The sequence below is a fragment of the Chrysemys picta genome, chromosome 4 (genome assembly GCF_011386835.1).
Source record: "Chrysemys picta bellii isolate R12L10 chromosome 4, ASM1138683v2, whole genome shotgun sequence".
Lineage (NCBI taxonomy): Eukaryota > Metazoa > Chordata > Testudines > Emydidae > Chrysemys > Chrysemys picta.
This window is the reverse complement of record NC_088794.1, coordinates 62341635-62365994: the sequence shown is the minus strand read 5'-3', so window position 1 is coordinate 62365994 and position 24360 is coordinate 62341635. Positions and strand designations below refer to the sequence as shown.

Sequence of the window (24360 nt, the reverse complement as noted above, 5' to 3'; positions counted from 1 at the left end):
TTATGCCCAAATAAATTTGTTAGTTTCTAAGGTGCCACAAGGACTCCTTTTTGCTGATACAGATTAACACGGTTACCACTCTGAAACATGATTTACAAAACAATTCTGGATCAAAGAGGAAAATTTATGATAATTTGGAGACACTAATAAGAATGCCACTGAACAGAAGCTGAAATACCGGGTCAGCAGGAATTAGTGTCTTACTTAATGTACTATACCTAAAGGCCTGTGTAAGTCACAACTCCACAGACTGCATGGAAATAGTGAAATTAGCTCCTCCCCACTGAGACTGCAGCTGTTCACTGCAGGTTAGCAGGCCTTGCCCCACACTGGAGGAGGACAGGGAGGTGGTGGGCCAGTCCTATCCCAAGGAACAAGAGCAGCCGCCTCACCGCATAGTGCAGCTGGTTCAGCCTGGCCCAGGGCAGGGATCATGGCCCAGAGCTTGCTTTGTGCTCAGATTCAGCCCAGGACACCGCAGCTGACAGAGGGAGTGGCACTGATCATTTTAGGAGCTCCAGCCTGGCCCACCCCACAGTGGTCCCCAACAGGCCCAGGGGAGACTGTGTGCAGGAGCCATCCACCAACTGAAGCCAGTGCCAGCGCCTCTTGGAACACAAGCAGGTGTGTGAGAGGGCCGACCGCAGTCAGGAGAATTGGGGTGCAGGGATGGTTCCCAGTCTCATTCCTTGCCAGCTGGTGCTACAGTCTCCCCCCTGGGCCCGATTGCTGTGGGGCAGGCTGAGGCTCCTAATCGCCACATTTCCAGTGATGCTCCCCTCCAACAGAAAGCAGCAGAATTGGCCTGGTCCAGAGTTGAGCGCAGGGCAAGCTAGATGCCAACTCCTACCTCAGGCTGGGCTGGACAGCAGCATATGGTGAGACACTCTCACCCTGTCCCCTTTCCCCACTCCCCAGGACAGGACCAGGATGGGAACAGTCTGCTAACTCCCATGAGCAGCTGCAGCCTCAGCAGGGAGGTGGAAGCAGGGATGCTCACTTCTGCCTCCCTGCTACTGGAAAAGTCGTTTTGCTGCCATACATACCCCATAAAATACAAACATTGCTCCATGATGCTGCCATGGTTTAAAAAAAAAAATAATTGTGATTTTCTCAGGGATTTATCTATACAACAGTCTGTGCTTCCCCCATAACAACAAGCTGGGGCAATTGTGTTTTATTTTTAGGTTGGCCTGTTACATAGATCCAGTCTACACTGCATGTGCAACAGTGTTTTTATACCCAGGCTGTGAAAGGTACCCATGACTTTGTTACAACAAACAGGTATGTCCACACATCAGCTTTTTTCACAACAACATTTTTGCCTGTTTATCTCATCATCTCAGTGCATTCGGGGGGGAGAGAAGAGGCGGGGCGGAAGAAGAGGAAATCTAGGCAGCTATCCTAGACTGCCTCATTAGAAGACAGAATGCTCAGAGGACATGCACAGAGTGGAACCAGCAATACAGAGATCAGTGCACTCTAGGATGTCCTACTGCACAGAGAACTGGGAAGGAGGAAGATTGGCAAACCTAACTAAATACTACACAGGCACAGATGGACGGTTCTGTATACACTGCAAAACTTTATAACCTTGTTGTAGAAACATAACCATGCATCATCATCAGGTGCTGGCAAGACCAGCACATGTAACTCCCAGGGATACCAGCCAGGTATTAAACATGTTTTATATCAATCCAGGCCATGTTTACAGCCAGCTATGTAAATAACTGGTTACAAACTCAATTAACCAGAGTCTCAGATTTCATTTTGTTTTAAAGAGATAGTCTCTCACTATTATAGTTGCAAAGAAAACTTCACAGAGAAAAGATTTCAAGGTTAATAATCCTTTCCCCAATACTTTAAGCACCGTAACTGTCTATGAGTATTATCCCCATTCTACAGATGAGACAACTGAGGCAGACAGGTTATCTGATTTGACCCAGTAAGTCAGAGGAAGAAATGAGAACAGACTTCTAGTCCTGCTGCTATAAACACTACACTGTCCTTCCTCTGAAAATTATTCAAATACAAGAACACAGGCCAAATATATCTAGGAATGCTATATTCCTAATGATGAGGTGGCAGAGACCAAGTGTAAATTAGATAGCCTGGAATATCATGCAATATCAGAATATAATCAGGGAAAGTGGTTCTCCACAGTCACTGAAACAAGAGATTTGGGGTCCTCACATTACATTCCCAAACTTTAACTTAAAATGGTTTGTTTCTAGCTCCCTTCCAGTAGAAAAGAGCCTTTAGAACATGAACTGTTGTCTATGTTAGTCTGCAACCAAACAGGAAAAGTTTCCCAAATTAATCTTATTTATGTTTTGATGCTGCATGTTAATTATCAGGGACAATGATCCTTCATGTTCTTGGAAAAGCACACATCTTGTTAACTAAACAACATTTACACTTTATACCAGCATAGATGTGCTATTTGGACCTGACACAGCAAAAATGGATGGGGACACCTGCCACATGCCGCTGGAATTTACTCGTTGAATTAATACCTGATTCCTTCTCCTCCCTTTGGAGTCCCAGAACTGATCTACATCCTTCCTAGAGTCCAACACTACAACTGTGCCTTAAAACCCTCAATGCCGACCATGTTCCAACATAAGGTTAGGTCCCTCCTGAGCTTGGATGGATACTTCTCTACTCCCCACCCCACATATAGCATTTGGAAAAACAGTTTTTAATTCCTGCTACTGTGCTGTTCCTGCTTGCGTTACTAGTTCCACTGATCTGCTGCAGTGTGACAAGTTGGCTTTCTGCCACATAGCAATTCCTCCCAGAAACTGGCAGAGAGGGGACTCCCTGCAATACAAGCAGACTAAAGGCTGCAAGGGCAGCACAACAGTAAGGACTAAAACCACTGTCCCAATTTGTGCCCTCAAGAATGAATGCAGATTTGCCAAAGTTTTACTACAAAGCCTGCACAACTATTGAACTGTTATTCTCACCCATGAACATGTAGCAGTGATTTAGGTATGCCATATAACCAAATATGATGATTGTTCTGAGGCATCACCACATCATATTACTGTAATATTACATATTACACCACATTAATCTGCATTTCTTTTTCATCAGGTTCCTGAATATACCTGACCAACTGCATCACAGAAGAGAGACTATTATCTGGAGGGCAAAAGCCATTCTCATGAACATTTGTGACAAAGTTTACTTATATACTGAGATCTGTTCTGCTGACCTGCCTATGTGTGAATTAATGTGGAAGATGAGAAGGGTACAAAATGTGATAAGGTTGGAGGAAGGGGTGTAAACAGACAAATTCACTCCTACAGTACCTATTTATTTTTAAATCTGCATAACAACTATACATTGGAAAGACAAATACAGAATGAAGAAAATCAGAATCCTAAAGACATCCTAGAAAATGAATCTGGTATTTCAATACTTGAAAAAGGAATCTAGCCATTTCATTTCCCATAAACTGTTGTACTTGAGTGTTTCTCAGAATACAAAGCATTATAAACATTTTGAGGTACTATAATCTGAAGTGTAGAACACATACCATTTGGAAACTGTGTGGAGGCAAATCTTGTTAATAGGATACCAGCTCCTTCAATTAAAGCTAGAAGTATTCCTCCCATAGCAGCTGACCCAACCATGGCAACTGGTCCATCTAAAAATGTCAAAATACAAAACAGATTGCTTTTCAAAACCCGGTTTTGTACAGGATTGGCAATTTATACATCACTTTTAATACAATTACCACCACTCCAGTGATCAGACTATGAAGTAGATTTGTCACCATTAACATTACAAATAAAGATTATAATTACCACACATACCTGTCCCTGATGAAACAAGATAGTACTAGTACTGTTTAAGAGTACAGTCATTTTAGTTTGCTTTTCTCTAGCACCTTCCATCCACAGACTTCAAAATACTTCACAATGCTCTATTGAGTTAGGTGCTATTTATTATCTGCATTGCAGTAGTGCCTAAGGGCCCTAGTCATGGACCTGAACTTCATTGTGCAAGGTGCTGTAGTGTTGTTATCCTCATTCTACAAAGGGAGATATGAAGGCAAAGAGAAGGTATTTTGCCCAAGGTTTCACAGATGATCAGTGGCAAATCTTGACTCCTAGTTCTGTGCTTTAATCACTACACAATGCTTCCTCATAGTATTGGCAGTGGCCTATCAAAAAACTCAAGCACATGCTTAAGTCCATCCCTTTTCACAAAAGTGTCTAGTCTCCAGATTCTGTGCTGCAGTTACTAGATGGAGTCCAAGTTGTCATTCGTGGACGTATTTAACTCAACTATTATCTAGATTAAAGACCATTTTTACCATTAAGAAATTTTAGACTATTTAGAATATTGTATTGATAAAAACAAATGTAAAATAATACTATCCATGCTTAATTTGTCATCCACAAAATTAGATCTTCAATGTCCATTAAGACCCACAAAAAACCCTTTCAAACTACACAGTGTTGTCAACATTAATACACTCAACAAAACATTGTTGAGAAGGTCTAACTGCTCTACTTCCAATTTTCACAAATGGAACAATTCAGGAGAGCATTAAGAACATGTTTAGGTCCCATGGACTATTGAGAATACTTCCTGAATTGGGCCTAAATGGTGTATTGCAACTTTAAAAGTAAACTCTAATCCACCATGTTAAAAGATCTTTAAATAACCATTTTGAATGTATTATGCCACTATTGATAAAACAGTCAAGACAATTATAACATACTATATTCTTAAAAATAGAAAACAAAAAGGGTTAATATTGCTTTTTAGGTATACGGGATTCCAAAGTTCCATAAAAGATAAATGAAGTTCTTTCTAATTATCTGATTATCACTAAAATGTCTGACTGACACAAAAATGTGATATTTATAGTTTCAAATATAAAGGCTTTTCAATACCCATTGTCCCCAGATTGTAGTTCCTTACTTCTTGAGGCTAATATGGCTCCAGTTAAGGCACCACTTGTGATTGAGTTCCATGGATCTTCTTTACCCCTCATTTTCACCATACTACAGTCAATCATGGAAAAGAGACCACCCCAGACTGCAAAGCTACCTGTTTGGGGGGAAAAAATTTTTTAAAGCACAGTAACCAAAGTTATACTCCAGCCACATTATAAAGTTTTGTGTTGGAATATTTTAGGAAATTTACTTTTGAGCCTTAAAATATACCCAAACTCACAAAAACTAGATTAAAACATTACATAAACAAATTCAGGAAATATCCTTACTCACCCAATAAAGTGGGTAATAATATTTACTGTTTTGTGTTAGACAACAAAATGCCTCCCAAATACACTGCTCTACAGCCAAAATGCTTCTGAAATAAATGTAGTCAAGCTTTACTAATTCTGGGTCACTGAGAACGAAAATGATGCTTAAAATTGTTGATTGGCTCTAGTTTTCAAGATACGTTATTGGGTCAGTATATACTACCCTTGACTTGGGAATGGCAGAGGATAAGTGAGTTATAAAAGGAAGGGATCTCAATTTAAACCAGAAATGACTAAAATACATCTTTGACTGGATCTATGAATAAATCTATGACTGGGTTTGGACAGTACTTGCTTTTTAGGCAAAACAATGAATGATGCAATCTGAAGCTGGTATTGCGTCATACAGGATATGAATTGCATCATGTTATTCCTCGAAATCATGGATGATGCAATCATAACGAAGCTTACATCACTCTGCTGAACAAATTGCCCTATATCAGCTCTAGAAATCATACAGTGTCGTGCTCTCTTATTTGTCAGTGTTTGATTTTGCAAAGGGACACATTTCTAGAGATGCCTCGTACTTGTGTGAACAGTGCAGATAACTTCTGCTATGTTTGTGGTGAAGTGACTTTTGCATCACAAAAGCGCAGTATAACCACTATGGTTAAGAAAGCCTATCACCTTTATTTTGGCTGCAAAATTGGAGATCAGGACAAGAGGTGGGCCCCACACATATGCTCCAACACTTGCGCAACAAATCTTCGCCAGTGGTTGCACAGGAAAAGGAAATCTATGCCTTTTGCAGTGCCAATGATTTGGAGAAAGCCAACAGATCATACCAGCAATTGTTACTTCTGCATGGTGCCTCCAGTTGGGAAAGGTGTGTCAAAGAAGAAAAAGTGTACTGTGCATTATCCAAACATTCCATCAGCTATATGCCCAGTACCCCACGGAGAAGGCCTGCCGGTTCCTGATGCACCAGAATCATTCTCACTTGAGTCAGACGAGGAAGAGGAAGAGGATGAAACTTCTGGTCCTGAACCATCAATGTCACAGGACCCACATTTTCTCCCATCCTCCTCCTCTGAACCACACCTCATAACACAAGGTGAACTGAATGACCTTGTCAGGGATTTGGAACTATCCAAGAGTAAGGCAGAGCTGTTGGGCTCCAGACTACAGCAGTGGAATCTCCTGGCAGGTGATGTTAGGGTTTCCATGTTCCGTGACCGTCAAAAGGATCTTGTCCCATTCTTCTTCATGGAAGGTGATCTTGTAGCCTGCAACAACATCGATGGTGTGATGGCAGCCCTCAACATCGTTCACGATCCAGATGAGTGGAGACTGTTCATTGATTCATCGAAGACGAGTCTTAAAGCTGTTTTACTGCATAATGGCAATGTTTTGCCATCAATTCCAGTTGGTCATGCAGTCCATATGAAGGAAACCTATGACAACATGAAACAACTTTTGAGGTGCATAAACTATGACCAACATCAGTGGCAGCTTTGTGGCGATTTGAAGGTTGTTGCTCTCTTGCTTGGTCTGCAGACTGGATACACAAAGTACTGCTGTTTTCTCTGCGAATGGGATAGTCGTGCAAGCGAGTCCCACTACATCAAGAAAGATTGGCCACTCCGACAGTCATTGGAACCTGGGAGGAAAAGTGTTCAGCATCCACCACTTGTTGAATCAAGGAAGATTTTGTTACCACCCTTACACATCAACTGAGTCTGATGAAGAACTTTGTCAAGGCCATTGACAAAACACAAGCAGCTTTCAAAGTACCTCCGTGGAAAATTTCCAAGGTTAAGTGAAGCTAAGATAAAGGAAGGTGTCTTTGTTGGTCCTCAGATTCGTGAACTTCTTGGAGATGATGCATTTGACCATGCACTGCGTGGCAAGGAAAAAACGGCATGGAAAGCCTTCCAGTTAGTGGCAATAAATTTTCTCGGATACAATAAGGCAGACAACTACAGGTGGTTGGTGAAAAACCTCCTCAAGGCATACAAAAGCCTTGGTTGCAACATGTCACTAAAGATGCATTTTTTGCACTCTCATCTAGATTTTTTTCCACCGAACTGCGGAGCAGTGAGCGACGAGCACAGCGAGCGATTTCACCAGGACATTGCAACAATGGAGAAACGCTATCAGGGCAAATGGAACCCATCAATGCTTGCAGACTATTGCTGGACAGTGACAAGAGATGCTCCATTTAATGAATACAAGAGACAAGCCAAGAAGCGCCGAGTAGACACCGAATAGGACTAAACTATGTACATAATAGTTTTTTGCTTTTTGTTTCATAATAAATTTTATTTATATAACCCTTTTGCTGTTTTTGTAACACTTTAAAAATCAGGACAGGTGAAATATGTAAAGCAACCATAAACACATGAAAAGACCTAGGTTTATAATTTATGATTAAAACTCTACTATCTACATAAAATACATCGACATAAAATGTAAAAACTTAAATATCTTAGAAACAGTAGCCAATCAGTTGTTTTAATTGTCATATTTGAATTCAGCACATCAAAATACATAATAAATAGCACATTTTATCTCTGAAGCAGACGACGTCTCAAAAATTGTAGACCGGTGATATCAGTGATTGTAAAGGAGTTTCCATCCTACTAATTCTGGCTTAATGACACTGGTCTACAATTTTTGAGATGTCAGGAGATTCCACTGCTGTAGTCTGGAGCCCAACAGCTCTGCCTTACTCTTGGATAGTTCCAAATCCCTGACAAGGTCATTCAGTTCACCTTGTGTTATGAGGTGTGGTTCAGAGGAAGAGGATGGGAGAAAATGTGGGTCCTGTGACATTGATGGTTCAGGACCAGAAGTTTCATCCTCTTCCTCGTCTGACTCAAGTGAGAATGATTCTGGTGCATCAGGGACCAGCAGGCCTTCTCCGTGGGGTACTGGGCGTATAGCTGATGGAATGTTTGGATAATACACAGTACACTTTTTCTTCTTTGACACACCTTTCCCAACTGGAGGCACCATGCAGAAGTAACAATTGCTGGTATGATCTGTTGGCTCTCTCCAAATCATTGGCACTGCAAAAGGCATAGATTTCCTTTTCCTGTGCAACCACTGGCGAAGATTTGTTGCGCAAGTGTTGCAGCATATGTGTGGGGCCCACCTCTTGTCCTGATCTCCAATTTTGCAGCCAAAATAAAGGTGATAGGCTTTCTTAACCATAGTGGTTATACTGCGCTTTTGTGATGCAAAAGTCACTTCACCACAAACATAGCAGAAGTTATCTGCACTGTTCACACAAGTACGAGGCATCTCTGCTCACTTTGGCTAAACAGAAATGTGTCCCTTTGCAAAAATCAAACACTGACAAATAAGAGAGCACGACACTGTATGATTTCTAGAGCTGATATAGGGCAATTTGTTCAGCAGAGTGATGTAAGCTTCGTTATGATTGCATCATCCATGACTTCGAGGAATAACATGATGCAATTCATATCCTGTATGACGCAATACCAGCTTCAGATTGCATCATTCATTGTTTTGCCTAAAAAGCAAGTACTGTCCAAACCCAGTCATAGATTTATTCATAGATCCAGTCAAAGATGTATTTTAGTCATTTCTGGTTTAAATTGAGATCCCTTCCTTTTATAACTCACTTATCCTCCGCCATTCCCAAGTCAAGGGTCGTATATACTGACCCAATAGCATATCTTGAAAACTAGAGCCAATCAACAATTTTAAGCATTATTTTCGTTCTCAGTGACCCAGAATTAGTAAAGTTTGACTACATTTATTTCAGAAGCATTTTGGCTGTAGAGCAGTGTGATCAGAGGATCTTTAGTATTTAACTATAAATTTAACAGTTTAAAGGTTTTTTTTCCTTCTGCCAATGGAACCATCATAGAATCATAGAAGTGTAGGACTGGAAGGGATCTCAAGAGGTCTTCTAGTCCAATCCCCTGCACTCAAGGCAAGGGTGAGTATTATCTAGACCAGTGGTCACCAACCGGTCGATCCTAGAGGATCTCCCAGTCAATCGCGATCTCCGGTGGCACAGTGTGGTTGCCATTAAGGCAGACTCCTTGCCTACCCTAGCCACACGCCGCTCCCAAAAGAGACCAGTGCAGCCCCGCGGGGACAGATGTCTTCCGCCATGCGCTGCGCCTGCCTGCAAGCGCCGCCCCCACAGCTCCCATTGGCTGGGAGAGCTGCGGGGGCGGTGCTTGCAGAGAGGGGCAGCGCACAGAGGCATGTGCCCCTCCCACCCCAGGGGCTGCAGGGGCACATTGGCCCCTTCCGGGAGCAGTGTGGGGCCAGGGTAGGCCCGGAGCCTGCCTTAGCCTGGCTGTGCCCGCTGCTAACTGGGAGCCACCGGAGGTAAGTGCTGCCCGGTGGGAGGCCGGACCCAAAATCCCATCCCTGAGCCCCTTCCCAGAGACAGTACTCCATACCCCCTCTTACACTCCAACATTCTGCCCCTTCCTGCCCCCAAACTCCCTTCCAGGTCCCACACCTTGCACCCCCTCCTGTACCCCAACACTCCTGCACTCAAACTCCCTCCTAGAGCTTGCACCCCTTACTCCCTCCTGTACCCCAACCCCCTACCCCAGGCTCAGCCCAGAGCTCCCTCCCGCACTGCAAACCCCTCAGCCCCAGCCCAGAGCCCGCACCCCTTCCCGAACCCCAACCCCCTGAAAGTGAGTGAGGGTGAGGGAGAGCGAGCAACGGGGGGGGGATGGAGGGATGGAGTGGGCAGGTCTTTGGGGAAGGGGCAGGGGCTGGGCCTCGGAGAAGGGGCAGGGTAGATCCTGGGTTGTCTTTAGATTCAAAAAGTGATCTTGAGGGTAAAAAGGTTGGAGACCACTGATCTAGACCATCCCTGACAGGTATTAGTCTAACCTGCTTTTAAAAATCTCCAATGACAGAGATTCCACAACCTTCCTAGACAATTTATTCCAGTGCTGACCATTAGGAAGTTTTTCCTAATGTCCAACTTAAACCACCCTTGCTGCTTCTTATCCTATCCTCAGAGGTTAAAGAGAACAATTTTTCACCCTCCTCCTTGTAACAACCTTTTATGTACCTAAAAACGGTTATCATCTCTCCCCCCCCCAGTCTTCTCTTCTCCAGACTAAACAAATCCAATTTTTTTCCAATCTTCCCTCATAGGTCATATTTTCTAGACCTTTAATCATTTTTGTTGCTGTTCACTTGACTTTCTCCAATTGGTCCACATCATTCCTGAAATGTGCCACTCAGAACTGGACACAATACTCCAGTTGAGGCCTAATCAGTGCAGAGTACAGCAGAAGAACTATTTCTCATGTCTTGCTTACAACAGTCCTGCTAATACATAAAAATCATAAATCATAAACGAATGCTGTATGACAGTTTAGTATCTTATTTCTGCTTTTGTCATCTCCAAAACATGATTAATATTAGTCTGCATGGCAGCTGCCAGCAGAATGCAACTGGCAAGATTTCTAGAAAGGCAAATTTTAAAAAAACAAAACAAAAAACCTTAAAAATTCAGTTCAGAGAAGTTAAGATGCACTTCTCACCGAGTATACTTTCTTGCAAGCCTCTTTATTTCAAAAGCAACAGAGGGTCCTGTGGCACCTTTGAGACTAACAGAAGTATTGGGAGCATAAGCTTTCATGGGTAAGAACCTCACTTCTTCAGATGCAAGAAGGGAGGTTCTTACCCACGAAAGATTATGCTCCCAATACTTCTGTTAGTCTCAAAGGTGCCACAGGACCCTCTGTTGCTTTTTACAGATTCAGACTAACACGGCTACCCCTCTGATCTTTATTTCAAAGTGCTTTCATGCTTAAAAGCTTAACGCAAGAAAATAAAAACAGGAGACTTAAGTCCTCTATTTTAAGAAGGGCACGATGAACAGCAACAATAGCTTCTCCAGAATGCAATACCAATTTCTGTGCTCTTCAAGGAGTCTGCTGCCATCAATGCATTTTCTTCCTTCCATTTTTTCCTCTTGCAAGATCTAGTCAATATTCCTTCCTTTTTCCTTCTTGAAGTAAAATTACCCAGAACATACAACTTGCTGTTAGAATAGCAACAGCGAGACAAGGAATATAACTTCATGTATACCTTATTACCAAATCACCTTTAAGGGTGACAGGGTTGTTAAAACTTCATTTTGACTAAATCCTTGAAACAGCCACCAAGAGACCAATTATGGATAATAATGTTGTGATTTTGGATAGCTGTCCACTGAGACCTCTGACTCCTTTTACAAAAATAACATACTGTAGGTCAGATAACCAGTTAGGGGTAGATCCAAAAAGGGGACTCAGGCTCAGCATTGCAGTGCCTAACTTTAGGTGCCTGACACTTAGTGGAATCCATAGCCCCAATTTAGGTGCCCAGACTCCCTATACAATGCATGTGGAGAGTTAGGCACCTAAAAAGTGGATTTACAAAAGCCAACAAACTGAGTGGGGAACTGCCTAAACTAGCCCATAGGAAATCAGAGAAATGTAAAGCTAGAAGGGACCTTGAGAGGTCATCTAAGTCCAGCCTCCCAATCTGAGGCAGGACCAAGTACACTTAGATCATCCCTGACAGGGGTTTGCCTAATCTGTTCTTCAAAACTTCACTTGGAAGCCTGGTCCAGTACTTAGCTAGCCTTGTAGTTAGAAAGTTTTTCCTAATATTTAACCTAATTCTCCCTTGCGGCAGATTAAGGTCATTACTTCTTCCTACCTCCAGAGGCCATGGAGAAGTGATCACTGTCTTCTTTATAACAGCCCTTAACATATGTGAAGACTTACCAGGTTCCTCCTCGGTCTTCTTTTCTCAAGACTAAACATACCCAATTTTTTTTAAACCTTTCCTCACAGGTCCAGTTTTCTAAATCTTTTATCATGTTTGTTGCTTTCTTCTGGACTCTCTCCAACTTATCCATATCTTTTGTAAAATGTGGCGGCCAGAACTGGCACACAGTATTCCAGCTGACGCCTCACCAGTGCTAAATAGAGCAGGACAATTACCTGCTGTGTCTTACATACAACACTCCTGTTAACAACATACCAGAATGATAACTTCACAACTGCATCTCACTGTTGACTCATATTCAATTTATGACAGACTATAACCCCCAGATGCTTTTCAGCAGTATGACCACCTAATCAGTTATTTCCCATTTTGTAGTGTGGTACTTTGTACCTGTTTTTACTGAATTTCACCTTGTTGATTTCAGATGAGTTCTCCAGTTTGTCAAGGTAATTTTGAACTCTAATCATGTTCTCCAAAGTGCTAGCAACTTCTCCTAGCTTGGTGTCATGCACAAATTTTATAAGCATCCTCTCCACTCCATTTCCAAGTCATTAATGAATGGCAAGGAAGGGTGTGGCATAAGCCCCACCCTTTAAAGGGACTTAGGCACCTAACTCCAGGCCAGAGGGAGAGATTCACAGCCATGAACCCTCTCCTAGAGTTAGGCACCAAAGCTAGGTCAGTCCTTTTTAGCAAAAAGCAGAAGGAGGAAGAAGAGGTGGCAGCAGCTATCGCCTCATTCCCTATAGTTCTGTGGTCAGTGCATACAATTCCCAGAGAGGAGCAGGGTCTTGAAGTTCAGTCTCTCACTTCCCAAGTGAGTGCCCTAATCACTGGGCTGTGGGGTATCCTGGGATAGGTTTCTCTCTCTGGTTCCTGTTAAAGCTGGTCAACTTTGTATAAAATAATTAAATATTCATTGGAATAGGGACTTCAACCTCACTCTTGATATCCCAGAGGAGTTCCCTAATCACTGGGCTCTAAAATCACTCTCTCTTTCTCCCTGGCCCAATCCACTAGGCATGCTCTAAGGTGACCTTTGAGCATTCCTACTGGATTGGGCCCCACAGGCAAGCTAGGTGGGCAAACACCTAGTTTGGAAATCTCACTGGGGCTTAGGTGTGAACTAGGTGTCAGGTAGATGTTCACACTACCAGCAGAAATGTAGGCACCTGAAGGGTTAGATGGCAATTGAGTGGAAGTATTGAGGGTCTAAATTTTGACTTAAGTGCCTCAAGTGGCAGTTAGGTGCTTTTGTGGATCTAGTCCTTAGAGGTTCTGAATCTCATCCAAATCCCCTGAGCTATTCAGTTCCCTTGAAGTTAGCTTTTAAAACTGGAAAAAGGCTTAAGAATACAGGCTTAAGTGTACAGACTGCAATTACCTCCCAATTGTGGTGCTCTGGTTTTAATAGCTGTCAAACTTCCCCGCAGCCGGTGGTTTACACCCTAAAATAAACCAAAGCTGACAATCAGAATGAAACAAAACTAAACATATTTAATTTTACAGCTAATTAAATTGCACCCTTTCAGACCCAGTTATAGTTATTACTAAGCATCTGGAAGTTCTTTCATTATAAAGCTGTTTTTGTCAGGATTTATAAAAAACACAGCCATTTCATACTGTATTATACATAAACTGATGAAGTGGAATTGTTTTTAATTCATATAGTTATCAATGCTTTCTGACATTTTTATTTTCAGTTAATATTTAGTATGTAACTATAACACCTGTAAACTACACAAATAGTTATATATAATTTTCTGTGATGATGTAAAGTCTAATTGCTGGACCACTTACTTTTTCCTTTACTTTTTTTTTTTTTTAAAACCAAGACACTAGGTAATGTTTTTACCACATAAAAAATAAACATTACATGATAGTATTTTACATTTATATACAGTAGAACCTCAGAGTTACAAACACCAGAGTTATGAACTGATCATTTAACCACACCCGTTATTTGGAACTGGAAGTACACAATCAGGCAGCAGCAGAGACAAGACAAAAAAGGCAAATACAGCATTAAATGTAAACTACTAAAAAAAATAAAGCAGTATTTTTCTTCTGAATAGTAAAGTTTCAAAGCTGTATTAAGTCAATGTTCAGTAGTAAACTTTTGAAAGAACAACCATAATGTTTTGTTCAGAGTTGCAACCACTTCAGAGTTACGAACAACCTCCATTCCCGAGATGTTCATAACTCTGAGGGTCTACTGTAGTTCCTTTTCTCCTGAATGATCCTAAATTGCTTCACAAAGTATATACGCAGAAAACCAATGAAATTCAGAGTGGAAGCATGTCAACAGATAATTGCTGCACAACAGAATGCACACAAGTGAACAGAGGAAATTTCATCCACATATGCTAGGGAAACCTACTTTTAGGGGAGACTGCCATGGAAATGTTAAAGGGACACTTATTACACTTCTGTCTAAAAATATATCATCTACTACTGTTACAAGTAACTCCCAAGATTGCTATACTAGAAAGAGATTAGTGAAAATATTTCATTTTTCAGTTTTACTTTGTACACTTTTACAGCAATTTTTCTATAGTCAGTTTTACTGTTTCTCCTACAGAATTTTTGTTTCTCCCGTATAATCAGTCTTCCTCATTTCTGTCTTTCACACAGCAACAGTGAAGAGAAAAATATTTTTAAAACATGAAAATACAGTTTTATCCCCAAATTTAATAGAACTCAAAAAGTGTAGCAAATTAAAAAATTTAACTATGTTAAACTCTTAAAAATAAATAAATAAAAATCTAGAGATTTTTTTTTTTTTAAAAGAAAAAGATGGTGTCACTTTCGCATCCACACGGAACAGAGAGGAATTTAACTTTTAAGATCAATAACCTTTCCAGAATGGAGAGAGGTAAATAGTGGTGTCCTCGAGGGATCTGTACTGGCACCATTGCTGTTCAACATATTCATAAATGATCTGGAAAACGAGGCAATCAGTGAGGTGGCAAAATTTGCAGATGATACAAAATTACTCAAGATAGTTAAGTCCAAAGCAGACTGAGAAGAGCTACTGAGTGACTGGGCAACAAAATGGCAGATGAAATTCAGTGTTGATAAATGCAAAGTAATGCACATTGGAAAATATAATCCCAACTATACATACAAAATGATGATTCTCAGAAAACATCCACTCAATGTGCACCAGCAGTCCCCCCAACACTCGATGAGGAGAAGGGGTTTAAACAGAGATCTGCCACCTCTTAAGTGTGTCCCCTAACCCAGTGGTCCCAAACCTTGTGTGTCTTTTTTTTTTTTTTTGCGCAAACCACCATTACATATACGCATCCTGCACCCTGGCACTGGGGGGCACCTGCTACCTTGCGGCTCCGGCTGCGCTTGGCTGAGGACTAATCCAACTCTGGGTCTTCGGCGGCAATTTGCAGCGGGTGCTTCAGTCACTCCAGGTCTTCAGTGGCAATTCGGCAGTGGGTAATTTGGCGTGGAGGGTTCTTCAGTCTTCGGTGGCAAGACTTGGGGTTTTCTTCCTCCCCCCCCCCATTTTTTTTCTTTGCTGCTTTGCAGGGGGTGGCACCTTTTTTTAATGTGTTCGCTCCCCCTGCTCTTAGAACCTGGCTACGCCACTGATCCTAATCCTGGCCAAGTGTGGAGGTGACGGCTTTGGGCCAGGAGAGCAAGCCTGCCCTGCACTCACCCCACAGCGACAGCTCCTGTTCCACTAGGTTCAGTCCAGCTCCCTGCTCTCGGCATTGCGACCTGGTGCTGGGTGACAGAGCGCCACTTAGTTTGGCTGATGAAGGAGGGGCAGCTGGATCAAATCTAAGTGGCACTGTGACCCCAGGCACCAGGTCACAATGCCTGGGAAGGGACAGGAGCCACTGCTGCAAGGTGAGTGCAGGGTGGGCTTGTTCTTCTCACACACAAACCCAGGCCAGGAGAAGTGTACGTCTGCCTAGGCCAAGGCCCAGTGACAACTTAATCCGGCCCTGGACATGGCAACCCATCTAGAACCTTCCCACGATGCACTGTTTGGGAAACACTGGCCTAGCAGACGGGCTTTTGTGAATCCCGTTCTTAGGTGCTTATCTCTCTCCACTCATTGTATAGAAAGCATATGCAACTAACCCAGGCTTTGTGAATCCCAGTGATTTTCTAGGCACCCCTGTAGGAAGAGGTCTCTTAAAGAGGTTTCCCTGGGGCTGCCACCAGCTGAATAAGCTACAGAGAACATACAGAAGGCAGTGACCTGGTGTAGAGGCACAAGACTTTTAAACAGATGGACCTGGAATCCATGTGGATTGTGGGCGATTGACCAGGTTTATTCTCCTGGCCTGCAACCTGTTCTGCCCTGCCTCTCAATACGATGACTGGGGACAAGTACTTCATAGATAAATTAAATTAATGGAGATGTCCTATCTCCTAGAACTGGAAGGGACCTTGAAAGGTCATCGAGTCCAGCCCCCTGCCTTCACTAGCAGGACCAAGTACTGATTTTGCCCCAGATCCCTAAGTGGCCCCCTCAAGGATTGAACTCACAACCCTGGGTTTAGCAGGCCAATGCTCAAACCACTGAGCTATCCCTCCCCCCAACTGAGCTATCCCTCCCCCCAAAGTAAAAGTAAAAAGAGCAAGAACAATCTTTTCAATCTCACATAGAATATCAGGGTTGGAAGGGACCTCAGGAGGTCATCCAGTCCCACCCCCTGCTCAAAGCAGGACCAATCCCCCAACTAAATCCCCAAATCCCTAAATGGGCCCCTCAAGCATTGAACTCTCAAATCCTGGGTTTAGCAGGCCAATGCTCAAACCACTGAGCTATTTCCTCCCCTTAGGTCACTCCCACACGTTTACTGTTGGAAGGAAAGGGAAGCAAAGCTACTGTTAGTTTATCTACAAGAAATTATTTTACTCACCACTGGGGAATTTCTGAACCCTTTGATAGCCTGGAAGATTCCACCACCTATGGCTCCCATTGTGAAGGCACCACCACAGTCATCCACTATCCGCCAGGGGCTAAGGGGGGGGGGAAGAAAAAAATTAAAGTGCTGAAATCCATGCTAAAGAACATGAAAACTACCATAATTTCTCAATTATACATTAACTTTATGTACCCATGCTCTCCCAAAATACTTACAAAGCTCTAAGATTTTCTGGCAATTCACATACAAAGTTAATGCCATGTTATTTGAAAATGAGAGTGAAACAATACTGCCAACTGCAATATCTGTCCCATCTAGTTTACTGACCTCCCAGCAAGACCAACAACACATTTACATACAGCAGACCCCCCGTTTACCCAATCTAATTGGGACCGGGGCCAGATTGGATAATGAAAAACTCAGATAATCAGGAGAATGGTCAAAGAGCTTTCTATCTGTTATTTAAAGATGCAGAGTTACTTTTAAACTAGCTGACCCCTCTTGGAAAAGCATTAAAAACTTACCTCCCTTTCTTATCTACTTAACTGAAAATACAACCCCCTAGTTCTTGTGCAGCAAGAGAGTTGGGCCACCCACCCTGCCCAGAGCTGACAGTCTGAGCCCCCGCCGCCTGGTTCCGTTAATACGGAGAGCTGGAAAATTGAGGCTTGGATAAATGAGGTTCTACTGTACTTAGTGGCCAAGAAATCATACCAAAACAAACCAATGATTTATCTATAGCTTGACAACCTGCCTCCCTATGGTGGTGAACATCTTCTAATTCAAAGAAAGATTTAACCTCTTTCTCCAATCATGCACCTAGCCAAATTTCCCCTCCCCTTTGCTCCCTTATAATGGAACTCTCCCACCCTCCCCGGTGAAACGGATTTAAATTCTTCTCTTATGCATCATGCTTCCTTGAAGAACACTACAATAGACATTTAGGAATTACCAGACTGGATCAGGCTCAAGATCTATCTAGTCCAGTATCCTGTCTCTAGCAGTAGCCAGCACCAGAAACTTTAGAGGAAGGTGTAAGAACCCCGCATCAGGAAAATGTGAGAATCTGCTCCCATATTATGTCTCATCCTGATCTCTAACAGTTAGAGAATGGCTTAAGACCTACAAGATGAGATTTACTAACCCTTCAAAGCTATTAATTATAACAATTCTATATAGTCTCATAATCCATATACACATCCAATCCCTCTCTTTGAATACTTCTGATTTCTTAGATTCAATGACTTCCTATAGCAGTGACATCCAGTTTAAATTTGCCACCTTTCAGTTTCATTGAATGTCACTTTGTTCTTCTGTTATGAGCCAGAGAAAACAGAAGCTCCCAAATCTACTGTCTGTAGACCATTTTATATATTTCCATCATATCCTTTCTAAAAGTAAAAAGAGCAAGAACAATCTTTTCAATCTCACTTATGAGTTTTTCAAGGCTCCTAGTCATTCTCGCTGTCCTTCTCTGAACCTCCTCTACACCTCCACAATATCCTATAAGAGACAGAGAGACTGATACCACACAGGTTTCAGAGTGGTAGCCATGTTAGTCGGTATCAGCAAAAACAACAAGGAGTCCTTGTGGCACTTTAGAGGTTAACAAATTTATTTGGGCATAAGCTTTCGTGGGCTAAAACCCACTTCTTCAGATGCATGGAGTGGAAAATACAGTAGGCAGATATAAATACACAGCACATGGAAAAGATGGGAGTTGCCTTACCAAGTGTGGGGGGGGGGCAGTGCTAACGAGCCAATTTAATTAAGGAGGGTCCCTTGCATTCCATCCCTTTGATAATCTTTGTTGCTCGCCTCTGGATCCTTTCATAACGATAAGAATGGCCATACAAAGGTCCATCCAGCCCAGCATCCCATCTTCTGACGGTGCTAAGGCCAGGCGCCCCAGAGGGAATGAACAGAACAGGCAACCACGTGATCCATCCCCTGCCGTCCATTCTCAGCTTCTGGCAAACAGAGGCTAGGGACACCATCCCTGCCCATCCTGGCTAATAGCCATTGATGGACATATCCTCCATGAATTTATCTAGTTCTTTTTTAAACCCTGTTATAGTCTTGGCCTTCACAACATTCTCTGGCAAGGAGTTCCACAGGTTGAATGTGCGCTGTGTAAATAAATACTTCCTTTTGTTTGTTTTAAATCTGCTGCCTATTAATTTCATCAGGTCACCTCCTGGTTCTTGTGTTATGCGAAGGGGTAAATAACACTTCCTTATTTACTTTCTCCATACCAGTCATGATTTTATAGACCTCTATCATATTCCGCCCTTAGTTGTCTCTTTCCCAAGCTGAACAGTCCCAGTCTTTTTAATCTCTCCTTGTACAGAAACTATTCCATTCCCCTAATCATTTTTGTTGCCCTTTTCTGAATCTTTTCCAATTCCAATATATCTTTTTTTTTTTTTTAGATGGGGCAACCACATCTTCACGCAGTATTCAAGATGTGGGCATACCATGGATTTATATAGAGGCAATATGATATTTTCATTCTTATTATCTATCCCTTTCTTAATGATCCCCAACATTCTGTTCACTTTTTTGACTGCCGCTGCACACTGAGTGGATGTTTTCAGAGAACTATCCACAATGATTCCAAGATCTCTTTCTTGAGTGGCAACAGCTAATTTAGACCCCATCATTTTGCATGTATAATTGGAGTTGTTTTCCAATGTGCATTTCTTTGCATTTATCAACACTGAATTTCATCTGCCATTTTGTTGTCCAGCCATCCAATTCTGTGAGATCCCTTTGCAGCTCTTCGCAGTCTGCTTTGGACTTAACTATCTTGAGTAATTTTGTATCATCTGCAAATTTTGTCACCTCACTGTTTTCCCCTTTTTCCAGGTCATTTATGAGTATGCTGAATAGTCCCAATACAGCCCACTGTGGGACACCACTATTTACCTCTTTCCACTCTGAAAACTGACCATTTCTTCCTACCCTTTGTTTCCTAGCTTTTAACCAGTTACCAATCCATGATAGGACCTTCCCTCTTATCCCATAACAGCTTACTTTGCTTAAGAGCCTTTGGTGTGGGACCTTTGTCAAAGGCTTTCTGAAAATTTAAGTACACTATATCTAGGCCCCTACCAATTTCACAGTCATGGGACTTTAAAAATAGTGAATTTAATTATTTCAGCTCTTTAAATCTGAAATTTCATGGTGCAATTGTAGGGGTCCTAACTCAAAGAGGAGTTGTGGGGTGGTCACAAGGTTCTTGTAGGTACTGCTACCCTTACTTCTGCATTGTTGCTGGCGGTGGCACTGCCTTGAGAGCTGGGTAGTTGGAGAGTGGCGGCTGCTGGCTGGGAGCCCAGCTTTGAAGCCAGAGCTGCTGCCAGGAGCAGCGCAGAAGTAAGGATGGCATGGTATGGTATTGCCACCCTTACTTCTGTGCTGCTGTTTGCAGAGCTTGGCCCTCAGTCAGCAGCCGCCACTCTTCGGCCGCCAAGCTCTGAAGGCAGCAGCACAGTAGTAAGGGTGGCATGGTATGGTATTGCCACCCTTACATCTGCACTACTGATGGCGGAGCACCACCTTCCGAGCTGGACGCCTGGCCAACAGCCGCCACTTTCTGCCCACCCAGCTCTGAAGGCAGCGCAGAAGTAAGCGTGGAAATACTATGATCCACGTGCAACTCCCTTTTGGGTCAGGACTCTCAATTTGAGAAACGCTGGTTTCCCGTGAAATCTGTATAGTATAGGGTAAAAGCACACAAAAGACCAGATTTCACGGTCCATGACGTGTTTTTCATGGCCATTAATTTGGTAGGGCCCTAACTATATCCACTGGATCCCCCTTGTCCACATGCTTGTTGACCCCCCTCAAAGAATTCTAGTAGATTGGTGAGGCATGATTTCCCTTTACAGAAACCATGTTGACTCTTCCCCAAAAAATTATGTTCATCTATGTGTCTGACAATTCTGTTCTTTACTATAGTTTCAACCAGTTTGCCCGGTACTGAGGTCAGGCTTTAATTGCCAAGATCACCTCTGGAGCCCTTTTTAAAAATTGGCATCACATTAGCTATCCTCCAGTCATCCGGTACAGAAGCGGAGTTAAATGATAGGTTCCAACACAGTTACTAGTTCTGCAATTTAACATTTGAGTTCCTTCAGAACTCTTGGATGAATACCATCTCGTCCTGGTGACTTCTTATTGTTAATCAGTTTGTTCCAATACCTCCTCTAATGACACCTCAATTTGGGACAGTTCTTCAGATGTGTCACCTAACAAGAAGTGCTCAGGTTTAGGAATCTCCCTTACATCCTCAGCCATGAAGACCGATACAAAGAATTAAATTAGTTTCTCTGCAATAGCCTTATCGTCCTTGAGTGCTCCTTTAGCATCTTGATCCTCCAGTGGCCCCACCAGTTGTTTAGCAGGCGTCCTGTACTTAAATTTTTTTTTTTTGCTATTACTTTTTGAGTCTTTGGCTAGCTGTTCTTCAAATTCTTTTTTGGCCTTCCTAATTATATTTTTACACTTCACTTGACAGGCTATGCTCCTTTCTATTTTCCTCACTAGGATTTAGCTTCCACTTTTTAAAAGGATGCCTTTTTGCCTCTCACTGCTTCTTTTAATTTGTTGTTTAGCCCCGGTGGCACTTTTTTGGTTCTCTTACTATGTTTTTAAATTTGGGATATGCGTTTAAGTGGAGCATCTATTATGATGTCTTTAAAACGTTTCCATGCAGCTTGCAGAAATTTCACTTTTGGTGCTGTACCTTTTAATTTCTGTTTAACTAACTTCCTCATTTTTGTATAGTCCCCCTTTCTGAATTTAAATGCTAGTGTTGGACTGCTGTGGTGTTTTCCCACCACAGGGATGTTAAATTTAATTATATTATAGTCACTATTACCAAGCGGTCCAGCTGTATTCACATTTTGCACCAGATCCTGTACTCCACTCAGGACTAAATCAAGAATTACCTCTCCTCTTGTGGGTTCCAAGACTAGCTGCTCCAAGAAGCAGTCATTTAAGATGTCAAGAAACTTTTTCTGCATCCCATCCTGAGGTGACATGTATCCAGTCAATTTGGGGATAGTTGAAATCCTCCATTATTATTATTAGTTATTATTGAGGTTTTTTTTAATTGTTCTAGCCTCTCTAATCTCCCTGAGCATTTCACAGTCACTATCATCATCCTGATCAGGCGGTCAGTAGTATATCCCTACTGCTATATTCTTATTATTCGAGCATGGAATTGCTATCCATAGAGATTCTATAGTACAGTTTGGTTCATTTAAGATTTTTACTTCATTTGATTCCACGCTTTCTTTCACATATAGTGTTACTCCCCCACCAGCACAACCTGTTCTGCCCTTCCAAAATATTTTGTACCCTGGTATTACTGTGTCCCATTGATTATCCTCATTCCAGCAAGTTTCTGCAATGCCTATTATATCAATATCCTCACTTAATAAGATGGGTGAACTAGAGTGCCTCGTATTATTTAGACTTCTAGCATTTGTCTACAAGCACTTAAAAAAATTGTCACTTTTCAGCTGTCTGCCATTACATAATGTAATTGAATGGGACTCTTTCATTTAACTGTTTCTCATCAGATCCTACCTGCATTTTATCACACTCCATCCTCTCATTACTAGGACATAGACATCCCTTTGGGGCAAAGCTATTAATGGAGATTTTCTTTGTCCAAACCACGTGCTCCTCTGGGCTTTCCCCCAGCCCCTAATTTAAAAACTGCTCTATGATCTTTTTAATTTTAAGAGCAAGCAATCTGGTTCCATTTTGGTTTAGGTGGAGCCCATCCTTCCTGTATAGGCTCCCCCTTTCCAAAAAGATGCCCCAGTTCCTAATAAATCTAAACTCCTCCTCCCTACACCATCATCTCATACACGCATTGGGACCCTGTAGTTCTGCTGTTTACCTGGCCTTGCGCCTGGAACTGGAAGCATTTCAGAGAATGCTACCATGGAGGTCCTGAACTTCAATCTCCAGGACTTCTCTCCTCTCCTTCCCTATGTCATTAGTACCTACATGTATGACCACCGGCTCCTCCCCAGCACCACACATAAGTCTATCTAGATGTCTCAAGAGGTCCGCAATCTTCACACCAGACAGGCAAGTCACCATGCGGTTCTCCCAGTTATCACAAACCAACCTATGTTTCTAATGATCGAATCCCCCTATTACCCATCTCTTCCTAATAACTGGAGTTCCCTCCCCCAGAGAGGTATCCTCAGTGCAAGAGGATACCATGACATCATCTGGAAGGAGGGCCCCAACTACAGGATCATTTCCCTCTCCTCCAGTTGGATGTTCTCCTTCCCTGAGACTGTCATCCTCCTCAACAGCACAGAGGCGGTCAGACCAGGGGTGGGACCGTTCCACAGTGTTCTGGAAAGTCTTATCTATGTACCTCTCTGTCTCCCTTAGCTCCTCCAGCTCAGCCACTTTGGTCTCCAAAGCCCGTACACGGTCTCTGAGGGCCAAGAACTCCTTGCACCAAATGCACATATCCAGTTTTTCTACATCCTTTCTATTCATTTGTGAGCAAAATTGGATACAGTCCTCCAGCTGAAGCCTAACCAGCACCAAGTAGAGCAGTACTATCATCTCCTGTGATTTGCATGCTATGCCTGTTAAAGCAATCTAAAATTGCATTTGCTTTTTTTGCAACAGCATCCCATTGCTGACTCACATTGAGGTAGTGATCAGTGCTGCTGCCAAGACAGTTTTCCAGTATTTGTGCATTTGGTTTTTCTTCCTTAAGTGTAGCACCTTACATTTGTTTTTGTAAAATTTCATTTGGTTGGCTATAGCAGTGGTTCTCAACCAGGGGTATGTGTACCCCTGGGGGTACTCAGAGGTCTTGCAGAGGGTTCTCAACTCATCTACATCACTGTTTCTCAATATAGGGGCTGCAGTCCCCAGGGGAATCACAGGACAGGTTGCAAGTGCAGGGCCAGCAGTAAGGGGCAGCAAGCAGGGCAATTGCTCAGGGACCCATGTTACAGTGAGCCCCATGTGGTGGGACTCGGGACTTCAAACAAGGCTTACAAGTGAAAAAAACAAGCTCAAGCATCACACCGAAATGTAAGCACAATATTTATATTCCAATTGATTTATTTTCTAATGATATGGTAAAAATGAGAAAGTAAACAATTTTTCAGTAATAGTGCCCAGCATCACTGTTTCAAAGTAGCAGCCGTGTTAGTCTGTATCCGCAAAAAGAACAGGAGTACTTGTGGCACCTTAGAGACTAACAAATTCACTAACAAATCACTATGACACTTCTGTATTTTTATGTTTGATTTTGTAAGCAAATATTTTTAAGTGAGGTGAAATTTGGCAGTATGCAAGACAAATCAGACTCCTGAAAGGAGTACAGTAGTCTGGAAAGGCTGAGAACCACTGGTCTATAGCCCAGTTCTCCAATTTAGCAATCCC

At 42.4% G+C, this 24360-nt stretch overlaps 1 protein-coding gene across 1 annotated transcript in view; it reads right to left on the bottom strand.

Moving 5' to 3' along the window:
- TIMM17A (translocase of inner mitochondrial membrane 17A) overlaps nt 1–24360 on the bottom strand; it is a 28095-nt gene that overhangs the window by 2858 nt on the left and 877 nt on the right. The window contains exons 2-5 of the mRNA XM_005311016.5: nt 16915–17014; nt 13404–13467; nt 4942–5070; nt 3545–3655 (exon numbers count right to left, since the gene is read on the bottom strand). Coding sequence (XP_005311073.2) covers nt 3545–3655; nt 4942–5070; nt 13404–13467; nt 16915–17014 — 404 coding nt within the window. The remainder of the gene's footprint in view (nt 1–3544; nt 3656–4941; nt 5071–13403; nt 13468–16914; nt 17015–24360) is intronic.